The sequence below is a fragment of the Phyllobates terribilis genome, unplaced genomic scaffold, assembly GCF_046119375.1.
Source record: "Phyllobates terribilis strain yellow unplaced genomic scaffold, ASM4611937v1 Scaffold_10__3_contigs__length_209671492, whole genome shotgun sequence".
NCBI classification, from domain to species: Eukaryota; Metazoa; Chordata; class Amphibia; order Anura; family Dendrobatidae; genus Phyllobates; species Phyllobates terribilis.
Genome location: NW_027362770.1, coordinates 184,493,259 through 184,506,385, shown reverse-complemented (window position 1 = coordinate 184,506,385; position 13,127 = coordinate 184,493,259). Strand labels below are relative to the sequence as shown.

General features: G+C 42.4%; 1 protein-coding gene across 1 annotated transcript in view; it reads left to right on the top strand.

The window, feature by feature from the left end:
• The window catches only part of LOC141164772 (sodium- and chloride-dependent GABA transporter 2-like), a 32,371-nt gene that overhangs the window by 12,708 nt on the left and 6,536 nt on the right, over window positions 1-13,127 (top strand). Inside the window, exons 2-8 of the mRNA XM_073650312.1 lie at window positions 1,131-1,349; window positions 3,836-3,970; window positions 4,117-4,257; window positions 4,344-4,425; window positions 4,680-4,812; window positions 5,782-5,916; window positions 9,443-9,546. Of these exons, the coding sequence (XP_073506413.1) occupies window positions 1,136-1,349; window positions 3,836-3,970; window positions 4,117-4,257; window positions 4,344-4,425; window positions 4,680-4,812; window positions 5,782-5,916; window positions 9,443-9,546 (944 nt within the window). The 5' untranslated portion in view covers window positions 1,131-1,135. The remainder of the gene's footprint in view (window positions 1-1,130; window positions 1,350-3,835; window positions 3,971-4,116; window positions 4,258-4,343; window positions 4,426-4,679; window positions 4,813-5,781; window positions 5,917-9,442; window positions 9,547-13,127) is intronic.

The following is a 13,127-nucleotide window of genomic DNA, read 5'->3' as shown; positions in this document are numbered from 1 at the left end:
ACAGGACACTGACACTCGGGGTACAGGATAATGACACTGACACTCGGGGTACAAGATAATGCCACTGACTCTCGGGGTACAAGATGATGACAATGACTCTCGGGGAGCAGGATAATGACTCTGACACTCGGGGTACAGGATAATGACACTGACACTCGGGTTACAGGACACTGACACTGACACTCGGGGTACAGGATGATGACACTGACACTTGGGGTACAGGATAATGATACTGACACTCGGGGTACAGGATAATGACACACAGGGTACAGGATAATGACACTGACACTTGGGGTACAGGATGATGACACCGACACTTGGTACAGGATAATGATGCTCACACTCGGGGTACAGGATAATGACACTGACACTCGGGGTACAGGATAATGACACTCGGGGTACAGGATAATGACACTGACACTCTGGGTACAGGATAATGACACTGACACTCGGGGTACAGGATAATGACACTCGGGGTAAAGGATAATGACACTGACACTCGGGGTACAGGATGATGACACTGACACTCGGAGGACTGGATGGTGACACTGACACTCGGGGTACAGGATGATGACACTGACACTTGGGGTGCAGGATAATGACGCTGACACTCGGGGTACAAGATGATGACACTCAGGGTACAGGATGATGACACTGACACTTGGGGTACAGGATGATGACGCTGACACTCGGGGTACAGGATGATGGCACTGACACTCGGGATACAGGATAATGACACTCAGGGTACAGGATAATGACACTCAGGGTACAGGATGATGACACTGACACTCGGGGTACAGGATGATGACACTGACACTCGGGGTACTGGATGATGACACTGACACTCGGGGTACAGGATGATGACACTGACACTTGGGGTGCAGGATAATGAAGCTGACACACGGGGTACAAGATGATGACACTGACACTCGGGGTACAGGATAATGACACTCAGGGTACAGGATGATGACACTGACACTTGGGGTACAGGATGATGACGCTGACACTAGGGGTACAGGATGATGGCACTGACACTCGGGGTACAGGATGATGGCACTGACACTCGGGGTACAGGATGATGGCACTGACACTCGGGGTACAGAACATTTGTCTTTCTTGCGGTTCTGCAGGTGTGATGGATAACAAGGTCCCGGGAGCGGTGGGGAACGGGGAGTCTTTTCCGTCGCAGCCGCTGATGGAGAAGGAGCCTCAGGATGACGGTGGGAAACTGATGACAGAACGGGGTCAATGGAACAACAAGATGGAGTTTGTGCTGGCCGTGGCCGGAGAGATCATCGGGTTGGGCAATGTATGGAGATTTCCGTACCTGTGCTACAAGAACGGGGGAGGTACGTTTACAGGAAAACTCACAATGTCAGTTGCCCCCAGACTTGAAGATTTGGGGTTAGTGTTGAAATACGTAGAGGGGGACGACAGATTGGACTGATTTCTTTACGTGACGATCTAACCCAATAATCTGCCCCGGAATTTCTTCGAGCTGATTTCCTGGAGGATTTTGCTCTTACGGTGGATTTGCATTAATTATCGTGTTTGGTATTAACACTAAAGAAATTAAGGAAACTTAAAGAACCCTTTCCCCTGAAATCCAGAAATTCCCGGCTCCTACGTTCTGAGGATTGGTGCTGAATTCTCATGAACGCCCGATCCTTCCTTCGCGAAGCCCCATACATGTTAGATGGTCGTCTGGTCCCTCCAAAATGAGGGGTGTAAGCTGACATCACTCTAATGTGTGGGCAGGGGCAGGTCTTGTTACATATATATATATATATATATATATATATATATATATTTCAGCTGTATAGGGTGTCAGTGAACGGAGTGCAGTCACCATCACCTTGGAGTCACGGCATCACCTTGGACTTTTGGCCCTGTGCTCTCTGCTCCTTTTATTCTAAGAACAGATTGAAGCCTTTCTGCGCCCGTCCCATTCCTCCCCCTCTGCTATTGGTCACATTTTTACAAGTTGGTGCCGGGTGTGAATGAAAGTAGTTTAACCACGATTGCTCCTGACGGGTCCAAAGTCTAAGAACGAGGAGATCAACACAACAGTTCAAGTGTTAGTGAAAGAGTTTCAGTACGTGAGACTGAAACCGGCCGACGAGGCTTAACGTCCATGAATGAGGATATTCATACTGATCCATACTGATCGGTAAAACCTTTAGCAGCTGCTTTGTGTAGGTCTCATACAAACATCAACAGGTCTTCTAAAAATTTACCTTTATGGCAAATAGGACAGCACCAGACCTGAGCTGACTCTTTTCTAGGATTTGTTTTGATTGAGGCATGAGTATTATTGGGAACATCTCTCCCCTACCAATTTTGAGGCCAAGTCGGTCTTATTTTCATGTAGGCATGAGTCTTGTTGGAGTTTAGTAGCTGGTGTCCCCACCAATCTTGAGGACATGTGGAACCAAACTTGGATTTCGTACAGACACAAGCCTTGTTGGTGAAGTCCATTAGTTGGGGTTCCCACCAACTTTGAGGACAAGTGGGATCAAACTTGGAATTCATAGAGACTTGAGACTAGTTGGTAAGGTCCATTAGTTGGTGTTACCACCAATCTTGGTTTGGTTTTCATGTGGACATGAGTCTCGTTAGTGGCATCTAGCCGTTGGGGTTCTATGAATCATGAGGACAAGAGGGACCAAGGGTTAATTTTCATGGAGACATGTCTTGTTGGTGTGATGTGTTAGCTGTGATCCCAACAATAGGTCTTAAAATTGATTTTAATGAAGTTATGAGTCTTGTTGGTGTGATCTAATAGATGGTGTCCCACCAGTCATGACGCCAAGTGGGTCCTAGGTTTAGTTTTCATGGAGAGATGAGTCTTGTCAGTGGCTTCTAGAAGTTGGAGTTAACCAGTCATGAGGACAAGAGGGTCTTAGGCTTAATTTTCATGGAGACATGTCTTGTTAGCGTGATCTGTTAGCTGTGATCCCAACAATAGGTCTTAAAATTGATTTTAATGGAGTTATAAGTCTTGTTGGTGTGATCTAATAGATGGTGTCCCACCAGTCATGATGCCAAATGGGTCCTAGGTTTAGTTTTCATGGAGAGATGAGTCTTGTCAGTGGCTTCTAGAAGTTGGAGTTAACCAGTCATGAGGACAAGAGGGTTTTAGGCTTAATTTTCAGGGAGACATGTCTTGCTAGCGCGATCTGTTAGCTGTGATCCCAAAAATAGGTCCTAAAATTGGTTTTATTGAAGGTATAAGACTTGGTGAGATCTGGTAACTAGTATCTCACCAGACATGAAACCAAGTAGGTCCTAGGTTTAGTTTTCAGGGGGACATGAGTCCTGTTAGTGAAGTCTGGCTGCCTGAGTCCCTACCAGCAATGAAGACAAGTTGGTCCTAGGTTTGGTTTTCATGGAGTATTTTATATGAGATCTGTCAGTGAGGTTTGTCCCTACCAGTGATGAGGACGAGTGGACCATAGGTTTGGTTTTCAATGAGAGATGACTGTGGTTGATGAGATTTGGCAGCTGGTGTCACTACTACTGATAAGGACCAAGTGGTATTGGAGATGGTTTTCATGAAGACATATGTCCATCTCACCACTGAAATGCCTACAAGTTCTTTCTGAAAGATGGGACCCATTCTTGGTGAATGATGCACTTAAAAGTTTCATTGGAGGTCGATAGTTAAGTTGGTATCAACACAACTTTGCAATCCACACTATGATGCTGAGGTTACAAAAATACTTCTGGTTCTGCAACATTAATGGGGCAAAAACGGGTTTCAAGACTTGAACGTCACATCCTTTACATCACATCGTAACATGTTTTTGATTGACTTCTTATTCTCTCTATGCAGGAGCCTTCTTCATTCCTTATCTCATCTTCCTCTTCACCTGTGGAATTCCAGTCTTCTTCCTGGAGACAGCACTGGGACAATACACCAGCCAGGGAGGGGTCACATCATGGAGGAAGATCTGCCCCATCTTTGAAGGTCAATTTGGACAATTTTTCCACTTTTCATCATCTTGCCTTCAGTCTGTGTGACTACCAAGATCAGATTATACGGAGAACACAGATAGCACATGTCTACGGGCTGCCACCGGCTAGACACACTAACTTTCTTCTTTTTTTTTCCAGGCATCGGTTACTCTTCTCAAGTCATTGTCATCCTGCTGAACTTTTATTACATTATTGTCCTGGCTTGGGCCTTCTTTTATCTCTTCAATTCCTTCACATCTGATCTTCCATGGGCTTCCTGCAACCATTCATGGAACACAGGTAAGTGCCATTAGTCATAGTCCTAACAATACATATAATTGTTGATATAATTTCCTTTTTCTCATGGTTTCTGTTTTTTTCCTTAGAGAATTGCATAGATTTTCACAAGAGTAACAGCACTCATAACATGGCTATAAATGGGACATCCAGCGTCATCGAGTTTTGGGAGTAAGTTGTAGGCTGTTTCCTGATCTTCTATCGGACATTCCCGTCCCTAATAAATATTTGGGATGAAATATAACATTTATTCTCCATATGTTAGTCTTGGGACCATAATTCATGGAGTATATACAGTGGGAACTCTAATTGAGGCTTCAATGGTTGTCATCAGGTTGTTGGGTGGAAATGTGACCATACTAGATTTTCCAGAGATATGTAACTGGATTCCACACAAACTAAGTAAATTCCTATTTTCACCCCAGGAGACGAGTACTTAGCATATCCGACGGCATTGATCAGATTGGAAGCTTACGTTGGGAGCTTGCGTTGTGTCTTCTTCTTGCCTGGGTCATCTGTTACTTCTGTATCTGGAAGGGCGTTAAATCAACTGGAAAGGTGAGGGCATTTTTCTTGAATTACACTGTAGTATGATGCCTTTCATATGTACCTGATCGGGATAAGCTGTGAAGTTGGGGAAACTGTTGTGTTTGAAGGCCCAGAAGCCATCAAGATCTGAGGTTCTCTTACCAGGCTTTCACCTAAAGCTTTTATCATGCAAGTCTACAAAAGTCCATCCTCATTGTCACTCAAGTGTGGAAAAGACTTAGTGCAACACAAAGGGAAGAGTAAAGGGAGCCCAGACTCTAGGGAAAGGGGGAAGTGGAGACCTCCTAGTTCGGTCTAGTGTCACCCTGTCTCAACTATCGACCCTATATTGGCTCTTCACCAATCGCCGCACATTTTCCTCGCCCTGTCTTTCCCTGGCGTTAGACTCAGGCTAGGGAATGGAGGAGATGAGCACTAGTCGATCCCCACTGAACACTAAAGACAACAAGGGAGTACAAATGGGAAATTGCTTACCTTTAGACGACTCCAGACGAATGCGCACACCACCTCCAGCACCAGAGAGGAAGAAGTACCGCTCTTGCTAAAGCCTTCAGAAGGAGTAATAAATATCGCTGGCACCTCCCTCTGATACACTGCAGGTATTTATACACCCAGACCAGGGAGTTAATTAGCCAGAGGAAGGTAGCCGTTTTGTCTCAGAGGCAGCCTCTAAGAAGATGTCTGTAATGCCAAACGTAGAGATCTCCTGCAACCAACTGCAGGGCGACTGTCTGCATTTCTGACACACCCGTGACACTCATGTTCAAGTGGAACTCCCCTTTAAATGACCACGCGGGTTTGGTGCCATCACTAGTCCTTACTAATGAGCTCAGGAACCAGAATATTTGACCAACCCTATAACAGACAATCCCATTCATGTTAAAATAAGGAGATATTGAATTAGCCTACAAGCAAGTGAACCGTCCCGAAAAGATTGAAGAAATCTTATCTATCCGTAAATTGATTTTCTTTCTACAGGTTGTTTATATTACGGCAACTTTCCCTTACTTGATGCTGGTTGTTTTGCTCATCCGAGGCGTCTCGTTACCGGGCTCTCTACAAGGAATTCAGTTCTACTTGTACCCGGACCTCAGCCGTCTTCAGGACCCACAGGTGATTAAAGATGGATGTCGCAACGTTAGAAAGATATCAGCCACTAATGATGACCATTAACAATAAGCGTTTCTCCGAGATCTGGTGAAATTAGAGGAACACATTGGGTGGCGATGCCCTTACTTATTGATATATATACAGTTTTCTGAAAAAGTTTGGGCACCCCTATTAATCTTAAGCTTAATGTTTTATAAAAATTGGTGTTTTTGCAACAGCTATTTCAGTTTGATATATGTAATAACTGTTGGACACAGTAATGTTTCTGCCTTGAAATGAGGTTTATTGTACTAACAGAAAATGTGCAATCTGCATTCAAACAAAATTTGACAGGTGCATAAGTATGGGCACCCTTATCATTTTCTTGTTTTAAATACTCCTACCTACTTTTTACTGACTTACTAAAGCACTTTTTTTGGTTTTGTAACCTCATTGAGCTTTGAATTTCATAGCCAGGTGTACGCAATCATGAGAAAAGCTACTTAAAGTGGCCACTTGCAAGTTGTTCTCCTGTTTGAATCTCCTCTGAAGAGTGGCATCATGGGCTCCTCAAAACAACTGTCAAATGATCTGAAAACAAAGATTATTCAACATAGTTGTTCAGGGGAAGGATACAAAAAGCTGTCTCAGAGATTTAACCTGTCAGTTTCCACTGTGAGGAACATAGTAAGGAAATGGAAGAACACAGGGACAGTTCTTGTTAAGGCCAGAAGTGGCAGGCCAAGAAAAACATCAGAAAGGCAGAGAAGAATGGTGAGATCAGTCAAGGACAATCCTCAGACCACCTCCAGAGAGCTGCAGCATCAACTTGCTGCAGATGGTGTCACTGTGCATCGGTCAACTATACAACGCACTTTGCACAAGGAGAAGCTGTATTGGAGAGTGATGCGAAAGAAGCCATTTCTGCAAGCACGCCACAAACAGAGTCGGCTGAGGTATGCAAAAGCACATTTGGAGAAGCCAATTTCTTTATGGAAGAAGGTCCTGTGGACTGATGAAACCAAGATTGAGTTGTTTGGTCATGCAAAAAGGCGTTATGCATGGCGGCAAAAAACACAGCATTCCAAGAAAAACACTTGCTACCCACAGTAAAATTTGGTGGAGGTTCCATCATGCTTTGGGGCTGTGTGGCCAATGCCGGCACCGGGAATCTTGTTAAAGTTGAGGGACGCATGGATTCCACTCAGTATCAGCAGATTCTTGACAATAATGTTCAAGAATCAGTGACAAAGTTGAAGTTACGCAGGGGATGGATCTTTCAGCAAGACAATGATCCAAAACACCGCTCCAAATCTACTCAGGCATTCATGCAGAGGAACAATTACAATGTTCTGGAATGGCCATCCCAGTCCCCAGACCTGAATATCATTGAACATCTGTGGGATCATTTGAAGAGGGCTGTCCATGCTCGGCGACCATCAAACTTAACTGTACTGGAACTGTTTTGTAAAGAGGAATGGTCAAAAATACCTTCATCCAGGATCCAGGAACTCATTAAAAGCTACAGGAAGCGACTAGAGGCTGTTATTTTTGCAAAAGGAGGATCTACTAAATATTAATGTGACTTTTCTGGTGAGGTGCCCATACTTATGCACCTGTCAAATTTTGTTTGAATGCAGATTGCACATTTTCTGTTAGTCCAATAAACCTCATTTCAAGGCAGAAACATTACTGTGTCCAACAGTTATTACATAGATCAAACTGAAATAGCTGTTGCAAAAACACCAATTTTTATAAAACATTAAGCTTAAGATTAATAGGGGTGCCCAAACTTTTTCATATAACTGTATTATTAAGGTGATTATCAGTACAAATAAAAGGCTGCCGGGCCCCCCGGTCACTGCTTATTACAAGAAAGAAGAAGGTTAATCTATGTGACATTTATTTCCTCTGGCATGGAAATAAGTGATACCAGACATAGCCCACTGTGGCTACTCATGAGCATCACAAGTCTGATGGACCATGGCCAAATACCACAATGGTGCAGACCTACGGTAATTACTTACGGAATCTGCTGCTATCTCTCATTAACTTTTTGACACTTATTTGAGTCACGTGATGCAGTGTTGCGTCCGGGTCAGGAGGCGCGTGCGCAAAGACAGTTGTTTTTCATGCCACAAGTCAAATGAGTGACCCCTGAGCTGAGCAGACCACGCTGAGCGCTACAGGGTGGCATAGACTGAGAGCCGCGAGCTGTCACCATTCTCACATTTCCGCACATCTGAGCCCAGTAGGGGCTGACGGCCTCGGGTGAAAAACATTCCCCAGTAAAATCCAGAGTCAGCTGAGACAGAGCCGTCCAGGGTCAGCAGGACTGAAATTTTTTTTTGGGGACTAAAATGTATATTTCTTTTCCTTTTTTTTCCTTTATGTTTATTTTTGCCAAAATGTGATTAATACGGCCCAGTCGGAAAAGTTTGCCTTCATTTAGGCAGTGCAACAAGTTTGTCAAATTGGACAAAAACAGCATTTTCACCATCGATTTAGAATTGCGGCTCATCATCATCAAAATTATATAATTCACGATTTCACGACCCCTTATTAATTAACCCCTTAGTACCCCTTAGTACCATATGACATAAATGTACATGATTTGGGCACAGGGGAATATATGGAGCCGGCTCAGGAACTAAGGCCGCACCATATCTGGCAGCTGCTGGCTGTGTTATACAGCTGTCATCTGCCTGTAACAGCAGCGATCGGAGCTAGTTCTGATCGCTGCTGTTTAACCATGTAGATGTAGCTGTCAGTCATTGAGAACGGCATAGTAGGTGCTGATGGCTTATTATGTCAGCAAGGGGCCTACTAATGGTTCACTGCCATCTTAGTCCTCCTTAGAAACTCAGCTGAAGATTTCATTAAAAAAATCATATTTTTCTCTTTATATAACAAACGATCAACTCTTTATATGGCAATTCCTGTGTTATTACAGTACATGTAACAAACGATCAATCACAGGCTCCTTAAGTCTCCTTTGAAAACTACAAAATAAAGTAAAAAAAAAATAACAAAAAGTTTTAAAAAACTATTAAACATGTTTTAAAAAAAGTTTAAATCAAAGCCCGTATTCCCAGTTCAAAAATAAAGAAATAAAACAATAAATATAATACAACATGTCAATAAACGTCCAATCTATCAAGCTATAACATTGTTTAAACTAAACATTAAAAGGCGAAAAAAAATTCGAAAAACACCGGAACTGATGTTTTACAATTGCTGACCTTACAAAAAAAAAAAAATAGATAAAAACTAATCAAATTATCAGATTTTCCCCAAAATAGTATCAGTGAAAACATTAGCTTAGTGTAAAAATAAGTTACAGGTCTCAGAAAATGGCGACACACACCAATTTTCTTACAAAGTCCTGAATTGTTTTGTACTACCAATTTTATTTATATATAAAAATAAAAAAAATACCGTAAAAGTTTGGTAGTGTAGTGTTACATGCGTTCAGTTAGGGACATGGGGAACAGAGGTGCCCTTTATCAACTGATTTTATATTTGCCATTCACCAGACTGTCCTCGGCAGGTCTGGATGGACGCTGGGACGCAGATCTTTTTCTCGTACGCCATTTGTTTGGGATGCCTGACCGCACTGGGAAGCTACAATCAATATCACAACAACTGCTACAGGTAATCTGAAGACTAGAATGTGACTGGTGGCTGAACTGAGAGGAGTCAGCGATGATAATATACATATAATATACCTATATATCCAACAGAAATAAGCGAGTAGAAGGCAGTGACAGGATTTACCTTCGATGCTGCTTCCACGCTGCACATTCTCAGGCTCCCTCCCAACTTAGAGGCAGGAAGTCTCCCCCAGCTGTGATGACACTAAGGCAGTAGAGAGCCTAAACATAGTCTTCCTTTCTTTAATGGCCAGAGCTAATACACTGGCCTACAAAGTGTTACTTTTTTTGTGTTAACTGCAGCATCTTATGGTACTTTGTCCCCTGATTCCAAATTTGCATTCAGAATTTTTCTGTCGGGCAGGGATTTTGAGTAACACACGTTTTATATTTTTGAAAAATTTTAATTGTAAAAAAAAAAATGTTTGATTTTCTTGAATATTTAGCTGCAGGCGCGTCCACTTTTTAGTCCCCAACAGTAGTCTGCAAGCATTTTTGGGCTCCATTTCCCTTTATAACAGCCTTCAAGTAGCGCAATGTCTTGATGAAACCGCTCCCCGTGCTAGTCTCTGACATCACCAAGGTTATCAGGGGAAAAATCTATATGAGTCCAGTAAATGTATCTTGAGAGATGTATTGCATCCCAATTCTTTGTAGCACTGTAATAGCTCAGTCACAAGATCTCTATAGTTTGGTGCTCTATGGTTTCCAAGGAAGTTGACCACTATATTTTTGAACGACTCCCACGCCGGTGCCTCAGCCTCGCCTAGTTTTTTTGTCAAAATCAGTGTCTTTCATAATTTCCCTTATTTGTGGTCCCACAAAAATTCCTTCCTTGATCTTGGCTTTTCTGATTTGTGGAAACTTGTTTCTGAGGTAAGCAAAACCCCCGCCATCACGATCCATCGCCTTGACAAGGTTCTTCATCAACCCAAGTTTTATGTGGAATGGTGGAAGGAAAAGTATTTCTGGAGTTACCAGAGGCTGATGCTGGACATACTTTCTTCAAGGAGTCAAACTGTTTTTTGGTGGCCACTATTTGTTCGTGAAATGTTTTTTGCAGTCTCTGCAGTCCCATTTGCAGAGAAAACAACAAAATTTTGCATAGCCGAGCTGCAACCCAAGCACCAAGGCTATTACCTTCAGATCACCACAGATATTTCACCGCTAGATTTCGTAACGGATTTTTGATAGCAGAAGGCGCATATTTTCATATGTTTCTTTCAGACTTGCTGCATAAGCAAGAGGAACAGATGGATTTTCATTGCCATTATGCAGAAGTACCGCTTTTAAACTGTTTTTTGAAGCCTCCATTCTTGAGGCCTGTGCTCTTGTACCTTTGCATCTAGCAGAGAGTTCACATCGTTGCAGTAAACTAGGTCCCCTTCCATTGAAGTATTCAAGCTCCGGCTGCCTATGGCGGAAAGAACATATTCTGGTCTCCTGCTCCGACAAGTGTCAGCCTTTGAGCCTCAAAACCAAGAGTTCCGCAAGACTTCTTGATAAGTTCAGAACACAAACTAAATAATTTAGCTCAACCTGGTTTAGTTTGTGAGGCTTCCCAGACTCATGGCCTAGAAAATCAGGATCTTGTCCATCAGCTTCTTCTTCAACCAAATCAGCGTCCGAATCTTGTTCCGGATCCAAGATTTTGGTGGAGTGGGAACTGGCAGCTTTGAGCTACAGTGGTGTGAAAAAGTGTTCGCCCCTTCCTGATTTCTTGTTCTTTTGCATGTTTGTCACTTAAATGTTTCAAATCGCAAAACAAATTTAAATATTAGGCAAAGATAACACAAGTAACCACAAAATGCAGTTTTTAAATAAAGGTCTTTATTATTACGAGAAAAAGAAATCCAAACCTACAGGGTCCTGTGTGAAAAAGTGATTGCACCCTAAACCTAATAACTGGTTGGGCCCTCAGCAGCAACAACTGGAATCAAGCATTTGTGGTAACTGGCAATGAGACTTTACAACGCTCTGGAAGAATTTTGGCCACTTATCTTTGCAGAATTGTTGTAATTCAGCCACAAGTTTCCAAGCTTGAACCACCTTTTTAAGGTCATGCCACAGCATCTTAATCGGACTTTGACTAGGCCATTCCAAAGTCTTAATGTTGTTTTTCTTAAGCCATTCAGAGGTGGACTTGCTGGTGTGTTTTGGATCATTGTCCAGCTGCTTTACCCAAATGCGCTTCAGCTTGATGTTACCAGCAGATGGCCGGACATTCTCCTTCAGTATTATTTGGTAGACAGCAGAATTCATGGTTCCATTTACCACAAGTCTTCCAGGTCCTGAAGCAGCAAACAGCCCAGACCATCACACTACCACCACCATATTTTACTGTTGGTATGATGTTCCTTTTCTGAAATGCTATGTTACTTCTACGCCAGATGTAATGGGACATACACCTTCCAAAAATTTAAACTTTTGTTTCGACAATCCACAGAGTATTCTCCCAAAATTCTTGGCGATCATCAAGATGTTTTCTGGCAAAAGTGAGACAAGCCTTTATGTTCTTTTTGCCCAGCAGTGGTTTTCATCTTGGAACTTTGCCATGCATGCCATTTTTGCCCAGTCTCTTTCTTATGGTGGAGTCATGAACACTGACCTTAACTGAGGCTAGTGAGGCCTGCAGTTCTTTGGATGTTGTTATGGGGTCTTTTGTGACCTCTTGGATGAGTCGTCGCTGGGCTCTTTGGGTCATTTTGGCCAGTCGGGCATTCCTGGGAAGGTTCACCACTGTTCCATGTTTTCGCCATTTGTGGATAATGACTCTCACTATGGTTCGCTGGAGTCCCAAAGCTTTAGAAATGGCTTTATAACTTTTCCCAGACTGATATCTCAATTACTTTGTTTCTCATTTGTTCCTGAATTTCTTTGGATCGCAGCATGATGTCTAGCTTTTGAGGATCTTTTGGTCTGTTTCACTTTGTCAGGCAGGTCTTATTTAAGTGATTTCTTGATTGAGAACAGGTGTGGCAGTAATCAGGCCTGTGTGTGGCTAAAGAAAGTGAACTCAACTTCCCAAAGGTGTGATAATCCACAGTTAATTTATGTTTTAAGAGGAGGGGGGTCACTTTTTTTTTTTACACAGGTTCCTGTAGGTTTGGATTTCTTTTTTTCTTAATAATAAAGACCCAACTTGTCAGAAGTGTAACACAAGATGAGCAACAAATCTGGGGGGGCCCAAAGTTTGTCTTGATCTCCAATTTTGCACTGAAAATACAGGAAATCACTTTTCTTCTTTTATTTTTCTGTCAATATAGCCGTATGAGGGTTTGTTTTTTGCGGGGCGAGTTGTACTTTTGAATAACAATATTGATTTTACCATATAGTGTACTGGAAAACGGGAAAATAATTCCAAGTGCAGTGAAATTGCAATTCCACAATTGTTTTTTTTGTTTTTTTATTTACCATGTTCAGAAAATGCTAAAACTGACCTGGTAATATGATTGTCCAGGTCATTACGAGTTCGCAGATACCAAACATGTATATATATATTTTTTTTTTATTTAAGTGTTTAAAAAAAAAATCCGAATTTTGTAAGAAATTTTTTTTGCTTATGTTGCCGTGTTCTGAGAC